Here is a 24,119-nt window from a genome sequence, read left to right on the forward strand (position 1 = left end):
AGGAGCCGGATCTTATGGCTCCGTTTCCTTTTGATAATCTTTCTTTTTTCTTTTTTTTAGGGGACGGGGGTTACTAGGTTTATCTGGGAAATAATCACTAGGATGATGATAGGGTAAGATTTGGATCAGATTCAAACTTAGTAGTATATAATATGCGACAAATAAACATTTGTTTTAATTTACAAAGAAAAAAAAAGAAAAAACAATGAGGGAGCCAACTCCTATCTCCTAGCCGCTAACATTAGCCTTCACTCTGAGACACAAATGAGTTGCTACAAAGCTAATTAAGACTATCAGCTCTACAAAACTCTCTCTGTATTTCTCAGTATGACTGTGTTCAGAAGATTGTGTTGTCCGGCGACTTTCCAGCGCAGAAGCTCAAGTGAAGATGATTACCTCTTCTGAAGAGTCCATCATGTTTCTTTAATCCTCCATGTCCTCCTTGGCTACAAGAAACTGTGTGGAGGAAGGGTTGGGGGGTGGTGCGCGATCACGGAAGGCTTGGATCATGTGGATGCGCTGACGGTGTTGTTGTCATTACTTAGAATTCCTCACGGGGGAGACAGAAACTACGCACTATAGCTTTAAGTTCAGTTAAAGCTTAGTAATCTCTATCTTAGTAACAAGCCACAGGTTTCTTTTCTTTTTCTTTTCTGGATTTATGCACAGCAGAAATGTTGGGAATATGTAGAAACTTTTCATTTTGGATGGCTCCTGACCATTTTTCTACAAACGCTCCACTGTAATACAAAACACAAAGTGACACTGGTAAATCAAAGGATAAAGGGAAATGTATATGCGGCCACCCTGTAAATGAGTAGTGGCAGATCAAAATTTAAAGTAACACCCAGGTTCAGAATTGGAGGTGACGAAAGGCAGCTTCTTGTCGCTGCTGCCAATCATTGCACTGCAGATCCAATCAGCTTTGATTTGTCTTATCAGACTCTTCTCACCTCTCCCTCCATATTTCATCTGACATCTTCTCTCTCTCTCTCGCTGTCAGTCTCTGTCTCTCCAGACAGCAAATACTGCAGATGCAAACCCAAATTACAAACAAGAAAAATAGTATTTGCACACTTGAGCTGCTCCTTTTAATTTAGCATTGCTTCATCGCATGAGGCTACTTTTTAAACACAGATTCATATCAGGCCTCAATAAATATGTAAATAACATGAGAGCACTTTGTGTGCTGTTGCGAGATTAACTGCCGCAATAAACAAATCACAAATGACTGCCACATATCGCGTGACTATCGTCCTTTTTTAATGGTGCCTTTATTTGTTCAATAAAATAATGTTGGAAATTATTTTCTTTTGATTTTTTTTTTTAAATTCAACAAGCAATATGCTGCATTTCACCCAGCAGAATATTGAAAGCAGCAGGAAGGCAGAACTGAGTACACTTTAATACCTTTGTTTTTTCCTGTTTTATTTTGTCAATTCATTCCTTGTCTGTTGCCGTTTCCCTGTTATTTGTTCATGGTTATGTTTTACCCGTGTCCTTTCTGTGTTCTCTGTTTTGTTTTCCCAGTTCCAGCCTTGTGTATGTTTTCATGCTTCAGTTTCCTGTTTTACTTTGTAGTGTCATTTCTCCTGTGTCATGTCTTTCTTATGTGTTTTCCGCTTTGTGATTGTCTGCCCAGCTCTGATGTGTTCCACCTGTTCATTAGCCCTCTTGTCACCTGTCCCTCCTTACTACCCTCGTTACCTTGTGTATATAGCCTCTGTGCTTTCTTTTTCTCTTTTCCGATCGTTGTCATCGTCTCTCCCTGTGTCGTTTTGTTCCTAGTGTTTTTGGGTTTACCTTTTGCCAATTTTCGACCTACTTGCTTCAGGACACTTTTTCTTGAAGTTTAATTTAATTAGATAGATAGATAGATAGATAGATAGATAGATAGATAGATAGCACTTTATTGTCCGTGTACACGGAAATTTGTCTTGCAATACAAGCTCCAACAATCACAACACAACAACCTAAAAACAAGAGCTAAAAAACATAGAGGCATCAATAAGACATACATAGATACTTAATTAATATGAGGGGGGGGCTGCCCTGCAAGACTGGTCTTAAATAGCCATAAACATATAGATAAAAGTAAAAAATAGGGGGGAACTATCACTTCTTAGCCCTCCTGTGTTGACTCAGCAGAGATATTGACAGAGGAACAAATGAGTGTTTATATTTGTTCTTTCTGCAGTCTGGGACCCTATAGCGCCTCCCGGAGGGCATGAGTTGGTACTCCCGTTGCAACACATGGGAAGAGTCCTGGGAGATTTTGTCAGCCAGTCTGACGGTGTGCAATACGTGGCTTTCACTGAAAGCGTTCTCCACTGAACGTCCCACCAATTTGGAACAAATCCTCCGGAGCCGTAGAATCCTGGCTTTCAGATGAACAGAGAGGCCCCCAAACCACACTGCGCCTCCATACTGCAGGATGCTTTGAATTGTTGACACAAAGAAAAGAAACAGGATTTTGCTGCTCGCTCCGAATGACCTAAGTTTCCTTAAAAAGTAGATTCTCTGCTGTACTTTGCTGCAGATATGCTCTACATGATAGGTCCAGGAAAGGTCACTGTCCACGTGCACTCAAGGTATTTGAAGGATGAATTTTATTTTATGGTTTGATTGTGAATGGTTATTGGTGTAATGTGGCAGTCATGAGAGGTGCCGAAGATAATCTCCTCAGTTTTCTGTGTATTGAGGATGAGGGCATTTAAATCACACCACTTTGCCAGATTATTCACTGTTTCCACATAGAGGTCGGCCCCCTCCCCCTCCTTCATCAGAGCTACCAGTGCAGTATCATCGGAAAATTTGATGATATGGTGGTTGGGTGCAGAGGTAACACAGTCGTTGGTATAGAGTGTAGAGGGTAGAATTAACCTTCGAAACATTACGCTGCCTCCTCGTTTTTGGGTCCAAGCCTGCATAAATCCTGACACTCTGCGTGTTTGTCTGCTGAACAACAGTAAGGATGTAATGCCTTGGTTTCTATGTGGGTAATAAAATGAATACTGAGCACAGAGATCACAGTCTGGGAGAGTCACGCTGTGGTTCGTGGTCTGGTTGTGTGATATTTTACCTATTAGGGTGATGTACCCTGCTCGGATAATGACTTTTCAATTTCCAAAGAGTGCATTCTTGTTTCTATTGGCTGACTATGACTAGGGCTGCTGGAGTCCTCCATGAGATTGCACCAAGACAGGAAACTCATGCTTGAATTCATCCATTATGCAGGCTTCAGTAGAAGTTAATGGGACATGAAGCGAATGTGACTGTACCTTAACGCCATCAAAACCACAAATTTGAGAAGAACCTAGCTTCTAGTGTTACTGTTTTACCTTGTTGACCACATTTAGTGCTTTGGTGTTTGCTTAGTAGCCAATTAGGTAGGTACTAGTGTTTTTCTACACTGATTCATTTTATACCCCAACATGAAGCCCACGGGTTATGAAACAGCCACAATGAAAGGAATATTTGTTCCACTAATTTGCCCCTGCGTTTACTTAGGTACTCATGTTGCCAGGGAGGAGGTTGTCACAACGGTGAGTGAGAGTGGCAACAAGGGAAGGACCCAAATGCAGACAGCAGAATGACATCAGTGGTTTATTGGAATTGAAAGGCTTACAGACAGGCACATGTAGGCAGGCAAGCATGCAGGTATGGCTTCAGGTTGCTTGAAAGCAAAACTGCAAAGCACATGGCAACTTGTAACTATGACGAACTAGCAGAGGAACAAAGGCTCTGGGCCGGTATATGGAGAGAATGGCTGATGAGGAATGAGGTGCAGGTGAGGAGGTGGGCGGGGAAGGCCATGTGGCGCTGTCAGCCATTGTGTTGTCTATATCCTTGACATTCCACTTTCGGGATTGCTCCATTGCCGACGAAAAATCTGCCGGAATTCACTCATTTAGGCCGGATATCCGTTGCCTTGTGCTTTCTTTGTGTTGTATTTTTTAAACCCCGCTCGATTTATGAGGACTATGGTTAACTGCTCCTCAGATCTCTGCAGGGTAAATCCAGACAGCTAGCTAGACTATCTGTCCACTCTGAGTTTTCTGTTGCACGACTAAAACAACTTTTGAACGAACACGTTCCACCAAAACAAATTCCTTCCGAGGCTATTTTGTAGCGGCACTGCAGCTTGCTTAGCACCGCCCAAGACGATTGTGATTGGTTCAAAGAAATGCCAATAAACCAAAGCATGTTTTCCTCCCATCCCAGAATGCTGTGTGGAGTAGCCAGACCCTCCTCCAACGCGCTTTGGAGGAGGGTCTGGCATAGCAAGACTAGCCATTGTGTAACTTTAAGTTTCCTTATATGCAAATAACATCTTGGTTTTGTGTTTTTCCATCCTGTTGATTTCCTCTACTCAGAAATGTACCCTCATAGTTACAAATACATTAAACAGAGTATCTTGCAAAGCCATGGAAGCTGTCTCACAGGGTAAATAATGGCAGCAGAAACATCTACTGTATTGCTCCCTTAAGGAACTTTATGTATGTACATGCACACATGTATCTTTCTCAACCTTGTTATCACAGATTTTTAGCCCAGAAGCTCTATATCCATATTGCATTCATTTGCTCCATATGTTAAAGGTCTCTGCTGAAATCCCTGCTGTTGAGCAGCACCACTACAGGTAATGAATACTGGTAGTAAATACAACTGGATGCTTTCCCCCATTTTGTAATTAGATCGCTCAATCATTTGCTGATCTTTGTTTTGCTGAGGGCTTAAAAGGAGGGAAAGGGACACGGCTGTGTGTTGTGTGAGGGCATTTTAATGTCTGTGTGTGATGTATTGTGTATATATGTGGGGAATTGACATCCATGTGTGACTGGATTTAAACATGGATGAATCCTTTTGAGACACTGGCTTTTTAAACGAGCTTAGGTCCACTGAAATGTATAAAGACAGGTATTGGATTTGTGTCAGGGAGATACATGCTGCTAATTTCCACCATTGTATAATACTGTAGCTTGGGATCACTAATGCTGCTTTGTTTTTGCTAATTGCACTCAGTACTGTTCAAGAGAGAGAGAGAGAAAGGCTGGGAGTAAATGATGAGCAACTGCATTTGTTTCTTTCAACCTCAGCTGTACTTTGTATGATCAGCCCAATAATCACTACTTCACCATTGTCAAACATTGAAGGAATAGTTTGACATTTTGGGAAAGACACTTATTTTCTCTCTGGCGGATAATTAGATGAGACTGATCCCACTCTCATGTCTGTACGCTAAATACAAAGCTACCGCCAGCAGCAGGTTGGCTCAGTTTAAGACAAAGAGTGGAAACGCACAAAAAACAAAATCACAAAATCCACCATACCAGCTCACTAATTAACATTTTATATCTTGTTTGTTCCCTTTGTACAAAAACCACTGGGAGCACTTGCCAGGCAACCAAGCAGAGACTCCAGGAAGTTACTCGTCCGGGGCCAGGAAATAGTCTGGCATATAACCCGCTGTAAATGGGCTAATTGTAGTTTATACTCTTTCTGTATGGCTTAAAGGCAGGGTTAAAAGGCCGGCAAGATTTGAAAGTAGCATCTCCTCGGGGCTCCGTCTAACCCCTCCCCCTGCCCTCGGGCCTCCCACATCATCATCAGACACAACAACGCATGAGACATTTTCTGCAAACAACAAATACCCCCCCCTTCCCAAAAACAAAAACGTATCTGTCCAACAGAAAGACTGCAACCATGGTGGCAGTGGCAACTTTTGCTTTTGCTTCATTCTCCAGTAGACGTGCAGTAACTCTGGTGGCAATGACGCGCTTTGAGCTCAGGCTCGTACACGAGAGAGGTAGAAAGTACGCGCATTGGGGCAAGGAGGCATTTCATTGGTTCTTTCCAAGTGGACCGCAAGGCAATGATTCGTGGGTGTTTTTACAGGATTACAGCAGCTAACATTACAGATGACGGATCTTTTTCGCTCCATTTTCATAAGCCATAAGTTATTTATTGCTGAAAGGGTGTAAAGACCATTTGAAACAATATACAACAAAGTGTATATTGGAAATAGTTACCAACCCTGCTTTTAAACCAACAAAATGTATACTATATAAGCATTGTTTAAATGTGGGCTTTAGAGGGACTGCAATGTGATTTAAAAAAAAAAAAAAAATCTCAATTAAAGAGTCTTTAGAGCCAGGCTAACTGTGTCCTCCTGTTCATAAAACTAAGCTAGCAAGCCTAGCATGTACCGTACAAACTTAACAGTGCTGTCAACATTCAACCTTCTAATTTAACTCTCAGCAAGAATGCAAAAAAACATAGTATAAGTTTTCCCCCCAGTTTTTTTATGAGGTCTGAAAGAGATTGAGCTGGGCCTCCCTCAACACACACACACACACACACACACACACACACACACACACACACACACACACACACGATCCCTGATTCAGCCCTGCAGCGTATCTCATTCGCCCCATGCTAAGTGATCGCCTTTCTATTAGCCAGATGCCTGTCAGGTGAAAGACTGTTTGGTGAACATCTGCTCTACATACTGTCATCACAATTATTATTAATGAATTAAAAAAGTCCAGACCTGCATCATTTGATTGATTGCAGTCACTGGGTCATATTGGCAAAGGCTCTGGAGGAGGATGGAAGACCTCTTTATTTGGAAATGATCTGGTGTGTGGCAGTGGATTGATTGGGTGTATCAGGTACATTTAAAATGCACACAGCTGTATCAACAAGGAAGAGAGGAAGCTGGGTGAGTGGTGAATGAGTGATGAGGAGGTGATCGGGAGATATGAAGATAACATGGTTTAGACACATGAAAGGTCATCTAAAAACTGATTCCATAAATCTCTTATCTATGCAGCTGAAGCACCAGAGGAGTGTCACACAAAGCAAGTTGGAGAGAGCCAGGGTTTCTTTTCCTTAGCTGGCTCAACAAAGATGGAAGCCCTTATCAGAGATAACGGGTACCACAATGGTGGTTATCAACTTGTTCTGTGAACCCAGGCTTGACATGAAAAAGAATATCACAGCACAAAGCAACACTGTTGTTGAAAATAAGGCGAGAGAGACACAAACTATGTACATTCCCAGTTACAGTCGGCACAGCCACAAACCAAATGTGACTGAAGTTGTCAAAAGATCAAGATTTAACTGCGTTCAAATAGTTCCTAAAAACTGCCATGTGAGGCACGTCTTGTCACAAAATTAAACAAAGATTGATTGCAAACATGCAAGTCCCACTCCAGACACATTTTAAGGTATATAAAAGTACTCTGTTATGATCAATATTTTATTTAACATGGTTTACCCACATAAAAAGTAAAATAAAAGTCTGAAAAGTAACTGGGAGCACATCTACCCTTTTCCCTCTCACTGAGCAATTTTGGATCTAGTCAGACCCAGACTCAGATTAAGAGACTTGCTGAAGCTTGTAAGCTTGTAACTGGCAACGGCTGACGCTCTCTGTACTGACAGTCCACTCTGCGCTGTAGGTGTCAGTTTTCTTTGCTGGCTTTTGCGTATTAGACAGCGATTGGTTTGCAGATTGGTGCCGTACCTAAGTAAACTTGCCCGGGATACGCTTGAATCTCAGATGTCACAGACTTCTCCACCTTTAGGAGAGGAATTTGACACACCTCTCTAGTGACAAACACAATTCAGTATAGTCAAGATCAGACTTTTTAGGGGACATAAACATAGGAAAAACATATTTTTGAGTGGAGTGGGACTTAAAAAAACCTAACCTTGTTTGCCTAACCAGTATGTTCTCCCATAGTCTGCATCCACAAGTGCTAAGAAAAAGCAATTGAATCCCTGCTGTGCATCACACAGCGAAGCATGATGCTTCATCAGCGACTACCTGTGAATGCACAACACAATGCAGTCTTCCAGACTTTATGCCAGAGCTGTCTCCTCAGTTTCAGCTCTATGAAGGTGAACTGCACAGCTACATGACAATTTTAAGATTGGCCATTGACAAAGAACCAGAGTCATATGCAACAGAGAAGTACAGTGAAAACATTGATAATGTCCTTCTACTTAAAATGTATGTAAAATGTAACCTGGAATGGATTTACCATATTACATTGTCTAGTGATAGTGATCACATCACTATCTGTTGTTAAAACTATGTTATATGTGCTAATTAACTAATGATGCAGTACAAAAAGCAGAAACAAAAAAAAGAAAATGATAACCCAATATTACAAGCAGGTCTTACTCATAAAAGTTAGACTAATTAGTTGAGTTTTTTTTCCTATTCGTTCACTAATACTCACATGAAAACGTTTCAATCAAACAATGAGTATTTAATAGTTTAAAAACATGAACTGATTGTTGGCTTGCCTACATTTAAAAATCAGAGGAGCTTGACAAGTTCAACTGCACCTTTCAGATCTTTGGACCACAGCACCATGTGGTGGTGGAGAGCATCTATTACATCCTGTGACTGCACCGCAGTTAAAGGCTCTGAACACTGACACAAGTGTTTTCAGTTAATCTGGCTGATTGGACCTCTTCCCAGGACTGTGTGGGTGTTTCTAGACGGATTGATTGACATCTTCCTGAGCCTTAGCTCTGTTGCACCGGAAAAAAAGACAGCTTTATCATTCTTATTGGTAGATAAAAATGTGTTACCTAATAAATTCCCATCTAAACTTCCCACCTTCAACCTGAAAATAAAGTGTTATAATAATAATAAAGTATTGAACATTAAAGCATTTAAAGGTGCAGTAGGTAAGACTTATAAAACAAACGTTCTGTCGTATTTGCTGAAACTGACCCTATGTTCGAGTAGAACTACATGAAGCAGGTAATTAAAAAAAAATACAGCTCGTCTAGCACCACGTACAGCCTGTAGTGCAATTTGCAAAAATCCACAGCTCCCTGTTCAGATGCACCAATCAGGGCCGGGGGGGTCTAACTGCGTGTCAATCACTGCTTTTGGGCTTCAGCAGGAAGGGGGGAGTGACTGAAAAGTTGTCGATATTCAAATTTTTTGGCTAAGTCCTGGATCTTCACAATCCTACCTACGGCACCTTTAAATATGCTCCAGTAGAAACGCCAAATACAAGTATGAACCTGAAAATGAGCATTATATGGGCCCTTTAAGCAGCTGTCTTTAGTCAAACATCTCATGCTACGTTTACACGTGGCCGGCTATTTTCATAAACGGACATTTCACCCTTTCCGTTTTCAAAAATAACATTGTGCACACCTGTCAGTTTTCAGAAAAGTGTTCGTTTACATGTACCCGTGTATATATGCCGTCAATGCCTTCAAGAGCATGCCAAACCTGTAGGTGGCAGTGTAACGAGAAGCTCAAGCCCACGTTAGCCAATCAGAATCCCAAATTCACATGACCTAGGTTTGAACAAGCATATCACCTTCATGAACTTTCAGTTTAAAATTAAAATTTAAATGAAATGAAATATACACTCACACTTCCTCAGACCAGATTTCAACCAGTGCACTCCACCAGGGTCCACCCTAGAAAAATAATTTGCGTCATCATTTTTAACGTTTCATTAGTATTCCTTAATGTGACACAGTGACAGGGAAAGTGTTTGGGATCTGTTAACCATCTTCCAGCTGCTGGCTCTTCATACCTGAGAGTGTCCAGTCTTTGTTTGCTTATTTTTACCACGTTTTCATCATTTATGAAACCATTTCAAGAATTCTGACCTGAGGGTTTCCAGTCTTCATTGTGGACTCGTCAGTCCACCAGAGAGCACCTTCACTCCTAAATCCTGCAGGTCGTTGTTACTCAGTTCCAGTTGTTTCAGACGAGATGACTCTGAGCTCAGAACTGAGGCCAGTGCTTCACAGCTCATCCATGACAGTTTGCAAAAAATTCAGCCTGAAAGAACATGAAAAGATGTTTTCTTTTATATCTACTGTATTTGTTTTTTTGTGTTGTATGCTGTAAATGTAATAATTACTGTTATACGATTATTAATGATCAGGGCTACACAGAGTATGTCTGTGGCTGCAGAATTCTGCAGAATGTTTCACAAATGTTCCTCAGATAAAAATAAATTAAAAAAAACACACCTCAGGATGTTAACACATCTCCTCCCCAAGCAAAAAAAAAAAAACATTACGCCAAATTTTGCAGGATTTCATTATGGATCACTGTTAAAAAACTGTTAAAACATCCACAGATTCCATCTGGGTCACTCAATGGTGTTTTAAGCCCCCACCGTCGACTTCAAGGCAGCACTGCAACCATCGACTTCAAGGCACCTAGCCTTAACCCTAACCCTAACCCTAACCCTAGTGCCTTCCATGCAGCGCTGCCTGGAAGATGACATTGGGGGCTTAAAACACCAAACACCGTCTGGGTCTGCTAAAGGGTCAGTTCATGAATTGAATTGAATTGAATAGAAATGCCAAAACGTAGCATTAGAAATCAATAAATTGTTTTTTTCAAAATCCACAGACTTGTGTTCCCGTTCCTTGGTTTTTCTGTTGGTCCCCTGTTTGTACTCCCTGTCTGTCTGTGTGTATTTGTCTGGTTGTGGTTCTTCATTCCGCTCCACTTCATCAACCTGCACACCTGTGATTCATCCTCTCATCAAGCTCCTGCAGTATATATGCTGGTTCTACACATCAGTCTTCACCAGTTCACTGATGCGGTATTAAGGCCCGGGCTAAACTAAATTCTAGTTTACATTTCCTTGTGTGTACTTGAACATTGTTTAACTGTGTTTGCCTGTGCCAGTGATCTATCTATGTGTCAGGTAGATCTATCAGGAAATTAATAACAATGTTCAAAGATGCTGTGAGAATGAATACATGAGGCCCATTGTAAAAGAAACAAGCTGAGAGGGAAGGGTTAAAACTCCATTTTCCCTGTGTGATGAGGACGATGGTTCCCAAAGTCCCTTAACAAAGACGTGTGGCAAGGCTGTTTGTTTGTTTCTTATTTTATGATATCTGATTTTGCACTTCTCTCTATCAAACATCTCCCACCCATCATCACAGATTGTTGGCCTAGTGGCCTAGGATTGTAGGGCGGGGAGCCTCATCTCTTGCTACATTCACTTGAGCTCAGACATCAGAGTTTCGCTAGTAAATTTCCAACCAGCCACAATCTTTTATATATATATATATATATATATATATAATTTCAAAAATTGTCCAAAACAGATGTGTAAAAGCATTTTTTGGAGTTCATTACAGGGGCCACCCTATGCCACTGGCATGGCCCCTGGTGTGAATATCTATGCATATTGCATATCTAGTTTTTTTTTGTTGATTGTCTTGTGTATTCTTATTTCTATTCATGCTTTATTTTAATGTGTATGCTGTTTTTAAGGTGCCATACAAATAAAATGAACATTGACATTGACACACACTCCATTAATCTGCTTGCTGTCAGCTGTAGTGTTGCAGTGTGTTCAAGTGCAACAAAAGACATGAGGCAATGCAAAGCTTTTGGTAAGTTGGCCAACAGTTTACATAAATACATTCAAGCAAAGCCTACAATAAACATAACCAAAAAAGAACAGAAACAGATATCTTATATGAAACAATTCATAACAGACAACTATATTGATATTGATCCCAGGGGATGCCTCGTGTCAAATACAATCAAAACATTTAACAAATACAGCAGATCCTTGCGTTTTACAAAGTTTACAGTGCAGTCACTTAACATAAGTTCATTGTCAAACAACACAACATGTGAGTAACTAGAAAGAAAACATTTTTAATACAAAAGGTCATATTGAATTTATGATTTTATACCGTCTCAGTAAACAGCAGATTTTTTTCAACATTTCTCATACTCATTTGGTTTGTCATCAAGTCTGTACTTCATAAATACATGAGTACGTACATACATTCTAAAAAAAGACCTGATCTCATGGCAGAAATGGCCTGGGTTACTGACACAATCAAATCAATTGTCCCTTAGCCCGGGGCCAATATGTCCAACAAACTTCAGGAAATCCATTCTGAGGAGTTTCCTGCTGACACACAGAAAGACTAACATGGGTGAAAACATAACCTCCTTCACAGAAATGATGAAACCTCCAGTGTAACTCAAATAAAAACATTTATATCAGTATATGACACATCAGAACACATAATGTAATACATATTACATCAAAACACATCAAGGCCCTATGAACTACATGAATCAAACGATAGCCCTATTCTGTGTGTGTGTGTGTGTGTGTGTGTGTGTGTGTGTGTGTGTGTGTGTGTGTGTGTGTGTGTGTGTGTGTGTGTGTGTGTGTGTGTGTGTGTGTGTTGAAGCCCAACAAAGATCGTTAAATCATGTTCTATACTTTGACATTTGAAATATCAAACCATTAACAATAACAATTATGTGAGTCACTTAGTCATCATGGTAGAATGAGGTAATGACTTGGTGATTTTGTTCTGTGAACCATGCAGCAGCCCAGCGTCATGTCAAGGCAGGAGGTCTCCGGTATTACAGGGCACGTGTTTGACTAAATGATACAATAAAAACAAAACAAAAACATACCCTTTATGGCATGGGGAACAGAGCTGTACAGCTGCACATTAGATGGCTTTTAAGCATTCTTCAACCAAATGTTAAGTACTTAACAGTGTGAAGTACCTGTAAAATACAGACTTTCTTAAAGTTAGTTAGCCCTATTTTAAACATTAAGACATATGATTCTCACTGAGCTAAAAAGTGCAATTTGTGACGTTTGGCTGGGTTTCTTTCTTTTTTTATTATCCTAGGACAATATTCACATCCTGTTCATACTGGCATTGAAGTGATCCCCTTTTGGAGCAACTACTGTGTAGGAAATGATGGGTAAAATCCACAGTCCTCTTTCTGCAAAAATGCAATTTCAAGTTCAGCTAAAGCTAACATGAGGCTTCATCAGTCTGAGTTAGTGCTAGCCATTAATCAAAGGACAATGTCTACATTTCCACTGATACTTTATAATTAACACCAGCCACTAGCCAAATGCTGGTAAAATATGCAAGTGGCTGCTTGATTTGCTTCACTCACTAGCCCCCCAAAAAAACAATAGTAATCTATTGAGTGGCAGGGGGGCAAAACCCTGAATTCAGCCATCATCAATTTTATTATTTACACCTGTGCTTTACTGTAACATGTCGAAATGTGTTCTGTGAAAAGGCCCTATTGCTTCACAGCCAAAAGAATGATCACAGTGACATTAAAGCGTAATTCTCGCCAAAATGCATCCTAGGGTCTTTTTGTGAATGTACCCGAGTCAAACTTTTGTTTAAAAGCATATTTAGGACGCAATCGCCACTTTTAAGATTTACCAAATTTTCGGTCAAATGGCCTTTTGAATGGGAGTGCTAGGGGCACTTTTATGCTAGCCTCAAAATAACTATTTTTAAAACACTAAGAAGGCTCGACACAACAAGAAACTTTGCTTGAAGTATCACCAGGGGCTCTACACCTTAACGAAAGCATTGACAACATTGTTTGTGTACCCAGAGTTTACTAAAATGAAAGGTTTTGAACAACTCACCGTAGCTCTTGTTGTTTCCGGCCGCTACCACCTCGGCAGTCAAAACGAGTCGATATCCGAATGCGAATGAACGGGCTCCATGTGAGGCTCCTTTTTCAACTACGAGGTCAATATTGCTTTTCAATAACGATAAAACAAGAAATAATCTATGCATTTATATGGAACTTAGCTTTAGGAGCTTTCCATATTTACTCTCCTCTCTGTTATGTTGCATTCGGAAATCTTTTGTTTTTGACTGATAAAATGGCTGCGGCCGGAAACAACAAGAGCTACGGTGAGTTGTTCAAAACCTTTCTTTTTAGTAAACTCTGGGTACACAAACAATGTTGTCAAAGCTTTCGTTAAGGTGTAGAGCCCCTGGTGATACTTTGAGCAAAGTTTAATGTTGTGTCGAGCCTTCTTAGTGTTTCAAAAATAGCTATTTTAAGGCTAGCATAAAAGTGCCCCTAGCACTCCCATTCAAAAGGCCATTTGACTGAAAAACTAAAATTCTGTAAATCTTAAAAGTGGCGATTCCGTCCTAAATATGCTTTTAAATGAAAGTTTAAAGTCGGGTACATTCACAAAAAGACCCTAAGTTGCATTTTGGCGAGAGTTACGCTTTAAGATATACCAAACCTGTCCTTTAAGGTAGCGAAGCTACTGGACTTTCAGTGACATTTTGACTATCTTAATAGAGAAAATCTGTCACTTCAGTCAATTTGCATTTGAAGAGCGAGTCTATTGCGTTAGCTGCGCCTTCCCTCTTTAGCGGACCAATCACTGCTGGGGGGAGGAAAACGCATCCCCTTTGGCCAAAAATCCCACTGACATCTGGCTTTTGTCTTTAGTGGGAAAGGTTACAATCGGCATTCATTCCAGGGACAAATGACTCTGCAGTAGTCATGGGTATTTATCAGTTTCAGCTCCGATCGGCAGTGATGGAAACATGACACCTGGGTGGACACGCTAATTTTTTACTCTTTTCTGGCAAAATGTTATGACATGGGTTGCCTCTGTCAGTAACTTCTGTTATCACGGCAACATATTCCACCCATCTCCACCTAATCAGCCAATTTAGTCAGCACTGGGTTTGAAAGAGAGACTGAATACATAACAGATTTAAAAAGAAGCAACCACCGGCCATTGTCACCGGCCTCCGCGCTGGTTACTAACCCTGATTTCCGGCGTGTTTGTGACATCGATGTGACACACCAGCAAAAAAAACAGAAAGCCATACTTGTCTACTCACAACGCGAAAGCAGTCTAACGCCTATTTTTGGCAGATTTACACCAGTTTACCGGTTTATAAAAACCTGTATATACACGCTACTTTTGGTGAATAAAAGGTATAACTGTGCCCCACCAGTGATTTTTAACGGAAATGTCAGCACAGACACCCAGTTCGTAACACTTAAAATGCAAGGGCTTTCAGTGGGCCATAGGCTCAGCATTGTGTTACCTTATTCATCGACAGATGGTGACTTACAGTAAGAGACATTAATTTAAAAGAAAATCTTAGAGATTATATTATTTAAGTACACCTGTGTTTGACAAGTCGAATGGCGGCTGTGCTTTAAGGCACAAATATAAATACGAGGGTAGCCCAAGTAATATAAAAAATTGGAACTTGCTGTTGGTTTCAAGTTAATTCCTCACTGGTCTTGTAAGTTTAAGTAACTGTAGGCATATTTTCGGATGCTTTTTACATCAGCAGTGTTGGTGTATGGCCTTTTCATCTATAGATAATTCTCTTTAATTATATATGTCAGTATGCTGTGATTCATATAATAACTTTTTTTTACCATTACCAAGAGGTTTAGGTTTAAACAGAGGCGGCAATGTGCTTGATTTTTTTGCATGCTGCATGTGCGTCTACTTTCTGTGCGTTCAGTATTTGCGCTTATAAAGTGGTCGTGGAGGGCCGTGTCGTGAGTGTGCGCATGCGGAGAGACTGTGTGTGAGAGTGTGTGTGCATGAGGCTGTGTACAGCGTGTCTATACCTGGCAGACATCAGGTTGTACAGTAAAGGATTGACGGCAGCGCTAAGGTAGAAGAGGACAGAGGATACCAGGTTGAAATATTGAGACAGATAGTATAAAAAATACAAGTGTGTGTCAGGGTTTGTGTACGTGTCGTTGAAGCGTGTGTCATTGTGTGTGTTATCATTGTACAGGTTGGTGGGTGTCACAGCGTGTGTGTGTGCGGTGGCAGCTGTGTGATTAGGTGTGTTATTTTTGGAGTTTACATCAGTTTCTGTGTCTGCCAAGTGTGTGTCTCCATCAGTGGGTGTGTTGATTTGGACTTTGGTCGTTGCACAGATGTCACAAAATATTTTGTCTCTTTCTGTGTGAGCGTGTGCAGTCATCTTTTCAGTCTTGAAGTGCGTGTCCAAGTCTGAGTGGCTGATGGGTTCAGTGACAGTGTGAATGTCGATATTTCTGTCTATGCTGACATCAGAGAGAGTATTATTGTCTGGGTGTGAGTTTGTGTCCGTGTATGCTTCCTGTCTGTCAGAACCGGAGCCCAGAGAAAGAGAGAAAATAGTCCGACCCACATGGAAGGGCAGCCAGCACAGAATAAAAGCCAAGACAATCACTCCTGGAGGAGGTGAAGACACAGGGGCAGGGTGGGAAGAAAAACAGGATTAGGACATTAGAACCATTAATAGGCTGCCTCAGGGTCCGCAGGATAGCTTTACTATCAAAACAGACATTTTAGCCGTAAAAAAATTTAAAAATCTGTCTGGAGCTGCAAAACCTTAAGTCTAAATGAGTCCATCAACATTACCATGTAATAGATCAAAACAGGATTCAGTAATATGGTGATGTTTCCCTTGCCCTGTCATTTGATCTAATTTTAAAAACTACATTTGCTCTACTAAATGAAGCGTATTAAATGAGGTCTAATATCTGCTACCCATTTTTATATGCACTTTAGCATAGTTGCATTGTCGTAACTATCACAGAAGCAGTAGGCCCTTAAAGCAGAAAAGCAGAATATGACAACCATTTTATTTAATGAAAAATGAGAGTTAATGCAATAAGCTATATATATATATATATATATATATATATATATATATATATATATATATATATATATACACATAATGATTATTTAAATGTAAATCTTAATCCAATTCCAGGGTTTCTTTTGTTTAACCCTAGTGTAGTCTTTATGTCAAAATCAACACTTTTATTGATGCTTTTTTCCAATGTTTTTAACACTTTTTCTGACGTTTCTGTCCCTTTTTCGGACACTTTTGACGCTATTTTTTTTTTTTTTACGTTTTCAACAGTTTTTTCTTTACTACTGTGTATAGACACCACTAACATCAAGTTATTAACTTGGGTTTTACACTTATTTTCTCAAATTTTTGGTCAATAAACCTCATTTATAGGAAATTATACCTAATTTTCAAGTAAAAATAGAAGTAATTATTTAATTAATTATTCAGACTAACATTAAAGGAACGTATGTTGACGGATAATCACCGACTGGAAAGTTTACTCGAAATTGGAATCTGGCTTTCAATCAAATCACTCCACAACTGCTGCACTATTAAAGCTTACAAATTATATTTTCTCCACATCTAATAGCAGTCTGGTGCAATTTTTATTGATTTGACAAAAGCGTTCGACTTAGTTGATCACTACTTGCTCTTAGATAAACTGTTCTCTGCTGGTCTGTCATGCAATGCACTACTCTGGTTCAATTCTTAGCTCCATAACAGAAAATAATGTGTTATGATACAAGGATGCAAATCGATATATTAATTCAGCAACGAGGTGACCCTCAAGGTTCAACTCTTGGTCCACTTTTCTTTTCTATTTTTGTTACAGTTTTTCTCAGTCGTATTGGTACATTTCTCAGATCAGAATTGAAATTCTCAAAACTACCTGTTCAATCTTCACATCATTGATTCACTTGTGCACATCAAAAAAGCAGTTTCTCATTTATTTGAACAAGTTGCAAATGCTTTGGTACATCCATGCAAATGATTATGTACAATTCTCTGCTGTTTCCTACATTATCAATTGCTTATGTCATGTTGATCAAAATGTATTATAATGTGTCTCTGTTGAATAGTCTCACACCCCACAACATTTAGGCATTAGTTCAAAGCATAAGTCTTTACATGCAAAATGGTTGAACAAGTTATAAGTCATAATATGTCAAGCATTGTCCTATACAGACTTTTTTTCTAAATCTGTCCTGAATTGGTAAATTGCTCCCAGGTGAATCTTGACTTTCTCTAACGAAGGTGCATCTCATGAACCATCAACTGGCAAGTATATATATAGCTGGAGCACAACACAATGTTACAATGACCGTCAGGAGGTGTAGGAAGACGGCACTGTAATTCCTACAGCACTGCATGTACAGTTTTCCCTAAGGAGATGTCCTATGTTCACGTTTTTTTCTTTTTTTTCTTTGTGCTATGCAGTGCTATCTTTTCCTTTCTGTATCGTAATGACATGGTCTGTCAACAAATTACAGTACAAACAGTAAAAGCGTAAATGTGAATCTTGTCCAGTCTCTTGCAATCAAACTCCCACATGCACTAAGATGTAACCTACAATTTACAATAATTGTCATCAAAACTTTAGCCATAGTTTACATCAGAACATCCCTCCAGAGTACACTTATATTGACAACATGACTAAGCAATTTGACTGTCTTATCCGTACACAATGACACAAGGACTTGTCATTCTGATGGCACTGACATGTTCATTGACACAGATATTTACTTTTGAGAGATGAACTAAGGATTTTGAGCAAGAGACTGGCTTTTGCAGGTAATCCATGGTGTTTTGCTATTTGTACGAATTGTTTTGAGAAATGCACTTACTGTTTTGCAAATGTCGAGGATGATTCGAGAAATGTACCAAAGCGAAAACTGTAATGACCTTCCATCAATTTGCTCTGAATGTTGTGTTCAGCTTTATGCAGATGATACAGTATTATACACTTCCAAAACTAAGACTCTGAGCTCTCATTTAAGTATCATATTGATTATATTTAAAAAAGAATCAACTTTGGTATTGGTGTTCTCTACCGCTCCAGAAAATGCTTCTCTCTTACTGTTGAAAGAAAGAAACTTATCTTACCAATTATGGACTATGCTGATGTATATCAGGTTGCACCCAGCACTAATCTTCTCCCTCCCAATGTTGTTTACAACAGAATCTGTAGATTTGTTCTTGGATGTCCTTTCAAAACTCATCATTGTATTATGTATGAAAAACTTGCTCTACCATCACCCTCAATAAGAAGACATCAGCATTGGTTGCATTGTATTTATAAATGTATACATTTCAATTACCCTAGTTATCTAAAATGGCTTATGGTACCCTTTTCCTCTAACTACCATTTGAGACACTCTACACAACTTTTTTTCCTGTCCCTGCTGTATCTTTCGCTACAGCTAAGAAAGCCTTTAGGTTTAAAGCCCCCTCAGATTGGAATAATATAGTCATTCGATCCATTCTATCTCTCACTCCTTTAAAAATTCCCTGTCTTCCTATTACAGTACCAACTGTACCTGTCCATAACCCTCCACAACACCATGATAACACCTCTTCTAATATTATTACTAATATCCAGTTTCATTCTTGCTCTGTCTCAAACTAGATTATGACTGACTGATTATGATTTTTTTAATGTTTTTTTTGTGTCTGTTTTTGTTTTGTTAACTGTTGTGTCTAATTACGATTATACTGTACTGTATATGAATTTTTTGTTAAGGACCCTCTCCAAAACGAGATGCTGCATCTCAAGGCGTTACTCCTAATAAACAATTTTCAACAATATTTTTTTTAAACCATTTCAATTTTTTTTTTCAAATGCTATAAAACTGAATAAAACACCCAAAATTCAAAGTAAAGATCCAATCATTAATTGTACTTGCCGAAGAGCGTTGTATGGAATCATCCATGTTATCTGGGGTAATTAAAATTGGGTAGTTAAAAAGTTGAAAAAAAATGGATATAGAAATTTTGAAAACGCGTCAAATTTGATGTTACTAAAGGATCCTTCTGCTTGGGCTTGACAAAATAGACAAATAGCTATAATGAGCTGTTGGATGAAGCGTGTTTGCTTTTCTGATTAAGATGTTGTAAATGTAACAGTCTTTTTTAGTTGAGTCAAAGCTTGTGCTCCATGTAAATATTTAACAAAACTAGTCTATAGCACTGTTTCCTGTGTGTTCTTGTTACACTGTAACAAATACCTAAAGGTGTGTGTTGGTGACTGCATGTTTCTCACCCAGCATTTTGACAGTGTTTCGGTGACTCTGGTCTCTGCGGCTGCTTTGTGGACGGAGGCACAGTGTCCGTCCAATCAGGCTGTAGACCAGTCCCAGGATGCAGAGGGGTACCAGGAAGTACAAGTTGGAGAGTATCATCATGGCCGACAGCAGGCCGGAAGAGACTGCGTAGTCTGTGCAGCGGCACTCTCTCTTGTCGATCTCTCCTCCATCGATGCCTTCCTCCCTTCCTCCTCCCTCATCTTCTTTCATTTTATTTTGCCGCTCTCCCCCAACTTCCATCCCTCCTTCCTCTTCACCTCCTCCCTCATCTGCTTGTTTCATTTTTCCTCCATCTCCTTGTTTCCCCTCATCTCCTTCTTCCACTCCCACTTCTCTCTCTCCTTTCTCTCCAAACCATTTTAACTCCCCAACCCTTTCATCCCACCCCTTTTTCTCTTTTTCTCCCAACTTTATACCTTCTAATCCTCCATCCATTGAGGCCACGTGTCCACTTCCTCTTTCCCCTCCACCTGTCACCAGTTCTCCCGGTTCTCCTTCCCCGCCTGTCCACCCTCCGTCCTCCCTCCATCCGCCGAGCGCCAGCTCCTCTCCCCCAACGTCCTCCACTCCGACCATGAGCAACACCGGTGCTGCGCTGACGGCCGCGCCCAGCCAGAGGCAGCCAATGAGAGCCCTCGTTCTGCGCCGCGTCACCAGGGTCTTGGCCGTGATTGGCCAGCAGACGGCCAGGTACCTCTCCAGGGAGAGGAAGGTGATATGGAGGATGGTGCAGAAGGTGCAGCACTCTGAGAGGAACATTGTCAGCTTACAGGCTAGGTCTCCTAAGGGCCAGGGTCTGGGCCTCCACAGCTGGAACAGAGATTTTTTTCACTTTTATTCCACTTCATAGTACAGCAGATAAGCCACAAAATGAATTGAAATCCAGAAATAAGCACCAAAATTTGACTGAGTGTGTATGTCTTTGGTCATTTATTTTTAAAAATCCCATTAGGTGCAAAGACACTCCCACACACTGTCTGCAAATTTTGAGATGCTTGTCTCCCTCCAATGCACCTGTCTCACGTTGTAGATGTGTATTTTTCTGTACAAAAAATCCCATTAGCCACGTACATTTTTAAATGGCAGCCATCTTGATTTTTGCGTGGCTTTTTATCCCAAAAAAAATCCCCAAGGAGTATTTGTGCCAATTTTGGTACTTCTTTCCACTTACAAAAATGCAATTAGCTGCTACACTATCATGACAACACAGCGGTCTGGTGCTCATTGACAGCAGTTTCAGAATTTCGAAGAACAATCAGAGCTTTTGTGTGAGGGGAATAGGAACAGGGAAGTTGATTTCCTTTGCCAGAGCCAGAAAAATAACTACAAAAATGGCGACAAGCATGTATGAGTTTGACGCAGCTGTACAGAATGACTTACAGAATTACTCATATGTGTCAACTGCACCAGGCAACTGCTACCACAGCTTCCATCTCAACTGAAAATGATGTTAAGGGTGAATGAATCACTCACTATCGATTGGTTCGGTCAAGAAAACGGTGCGGAAAGAAGAACTAAAGAACAATCATTTTTTAACCATAGAATATTGTTTATTCACTCAATCATATCATGTGATTCTCCATTGCAATTGTGCAGAGGAAATTACATGAAAATGATCTAAGATCACTCTGGGTATGACACAATGCTTAACGTGTAATAGGAGAAAACTTAATTTGCCAGCAGGGATTCCCCTGAGGGGAAGACACAAGGGCTTGTTTAAATCACTATTAGAACACAATTGTGTGTGTGTGTGTGTGTGTGTGTGTGTGTGTGTGTGTGTGTGTGTGTGCATGTGTGTGTGTGTACGTGTGTACCTTATACAGATCCAGAGGCAGCAGTAGGAGTATCAACAGATCGCTGACAGCCATGCTGCTCAGGTAGAGGTAGGTTGAACTTCTCATGTGAGGTCGGAGCCAAACCACCAGAATTGTTAGTATATTTCCCAGAAGGCCGAAGAGCATCAGTGGAATGTAAATGACAGTCACACACACTAGAATATGAAATATGGGGTATGTTTTATCAGAATCAATTTGTATTTAATGACTGTACACATTGTCAGCCATGAAACTGAAAAAAATATTTCTTTTAAGAATTTTACTGTCCCATGCACTTAGAATTACACTAGAACAGCTAGTCTGTTTTGTTAATTTAAAGGAACAATTTGACATTTTTGGGAAATATGCTTGCCTGGCTCCGTCAAAGAGTAAAAGAAAAAAAATCCATGGCAGCCACTAAAGTTCAGTAATTAACATGTTATATTTCCAACAACCGAAGTTCATAAACAACATGTTGTGTTTTTTTTTTTTTTTTGCAGGGTTAAGTGCCGAACCTGTTGTGGTTTTGGACATTTCTGTTACCTGTTTGTATATTTCTGTTGCTGTTTCCTGTTTTTGTATATTTATTCTGTAGTTTTCTGTTCCCTGTCTTGTAAATGTATCCTGTGTTGTGTATTGTGGTCTGTGTATATTTTGTTGTGTATTTTTCTGTTGTGCATTTCCCTGTTTATGTTCTGTTTCCTGTTTTATTTTGATAGTCTGTTTTCTGTCTTGTCATGTCTAGTTTTACGTCCCTTGTTTTCCCACCTGTGTGATTGTCTGATGTGCTCCACCTGTTCCCCAGCCAGGGTGTCACCTGTCTTGCGTCCTCTCGTTACCTAGTTTATTTAGCCCCTGTGTTTCCTTTGTCTGGTGTCAGATTGTTTTGTATCCGTTTGCGTCCGTTTTGCGTCCTTGTGTTTTGCCCGTCAGTTTGTTTCTTTTTCTGGTCAGTTCGTGTTTCCACCCTGTCAGTTTTGTGCCTGTTTTTTGAAATCTTCCCAGCGTTCTTTTGTTCCAGTAGTTATTCCCTGTGTGTTTTTTCCCCTGTGTTTTTCCAGTCTCTGTACTGCCGCTTTTTGTTAAATTAAACCTCAAGCTCAAACCATCTCCTACCTGCCTGCCTCTCCCTGCATTTGGGTCCTATTATTCCCTGCCTCATCACAGAACCCTTTATACCCCTCTCTCGCCACATATTTCCTGACTATCTCTACACTGACTATCAAACAAAGGCAAAATACAACAACAAACAACACAACCACTGTTTTCCGACAGAGCCCTGGTTGTTTCGATCTCCTCATGTAACTCTCGGCAAGAAAGCAAATAAGCATTGTTCCTAAAATGTTGAACTATTCCTTTCATTTCAAACGAACGAGGAAAACGACCTAGTGGTGGGGTTTTGAATTGTACTGTCCAGAAATCAAAATTCCCTTCGCTCAAACAAGATCAAAGTCAAAGGGGACACTACATCAGTTGCAGCCCCACTTTGTGATTTTCTTTTAATTTTATTTCTAAAATCTTGCCTGATGCAGCTTTACACTTCCATTAAACATTATGCAATAGTATTCTATTGTTTTTTTACCCACCTAACTCAATCAATCCAAACATCGGTTCCTCCCACTGGCACTCTTGGTTCGAGCAGTCCTCCAGGAATCCAGATGCGAGGCCACAGTTTTCATCTTCACAGCCACTACCCATGTCTCCCAACTCCGTGAGATCCATGATGACGCAGGGTGGGGTTAGACGGAAGAAATAAAAGCGAAGAAATCGGCAGGGGGAGAGCTGTATGTCCCCCAGGTTACAGGGTGCAGAGGTGACGCACAGCGATGGATTTCCTATGGCGCTCAATCACAGCTAACACTGACGGGGATGGTCGGGGTGAGAGAGTGCTGTCTAGCCAGAACAAAAAGAAAAAAACATGTATGTGCGCATTTACAAGAAATCAAACATACAAATGCATGTAATACTGTATACTCTACGTATTAGTTCCAAATCCCCCAAACTGCTGCACTGATATGTAACCCATCTTTAATATCAACACAGTTAAGGGCCATATATCAAATATTTAAATGCTATTTAATTCCGAACTACTTTTGTTATTTTCTATCACTTAAACCAAGAGAAAACAAAAACTGAAATCAGATAATACCAGATGTCCAATACTGGAAAGGTACATTGAGTGCATTGTGCAACATCTCCTGTTGAAGCGAGCTGAGCATCAGAAACTCCAATCATCCATCAATTTAAAAATCACCATTTTTGCACCCACCCACAAAACAATCTAAACCTAAAACTGTATGCAGCTATAAACAATTGTATTCACAGACAACACATGCGAACTGAGACGTAGGGAAAATAATATACTCACTAATTGAGAGGAGCTTCAGTGCCTGGTGTATCTCTCTGCTGTGATCACACACTTGTGCTTTGGCCGGACTTACACACACACACACACACACACACACACACACACACACACACACACACACACACACACACACACATCTATCTCTCCCCTCACTCACTCTCCCCTCTTATCCCTCTC

At 40.2% G+C, this 24,119-nt stretch overlaps 1 protein-coding gene across 1 annotated transcript; it reads right to left on the reverse strand.

Moving 5' to 3' along the window:
- Positions 1-7,801: 7,801 nt before the first annotated feature.
- On the reverse strand, positions 7,802-23,296 carry LOC144529993 (growth hormone secretagogue receptor type 1-like). The gene is made up of 6 exons (XM_078269389.1): positions 23,161-23,296; positions 21,575-21,750; positions 20,238-20,570; positions 19,718-20,168; positions 15,694-16,046; positions 7,802-7,837 (listed from the first exon to the last, which is right to left on the reverse strand). The coding sequence occupies exons 1-6, from the start codon at positions 23,294-23,296 to the stop codon at positions 7,802-7,804; spliced, it is 1,485 nt and encodes a 494-aa protein (XP_078125515.1).
- Positions 23,297-24,119: the final 823 nt, after the last annotated feature.

The sequence above is a fragment of the Sander vitreus genome, chromosome 15 (assembly GCF_031162955.1).
Source record: "Sander vitreus isolate 19-12246 chromosome 15, sanVit1, whole genome shotgun sequence".
NCBI lineage: Eukaryota > Metazoa > Chordata > Actinopteri > Perciformes > Percidae > Sander > Sander vitreus.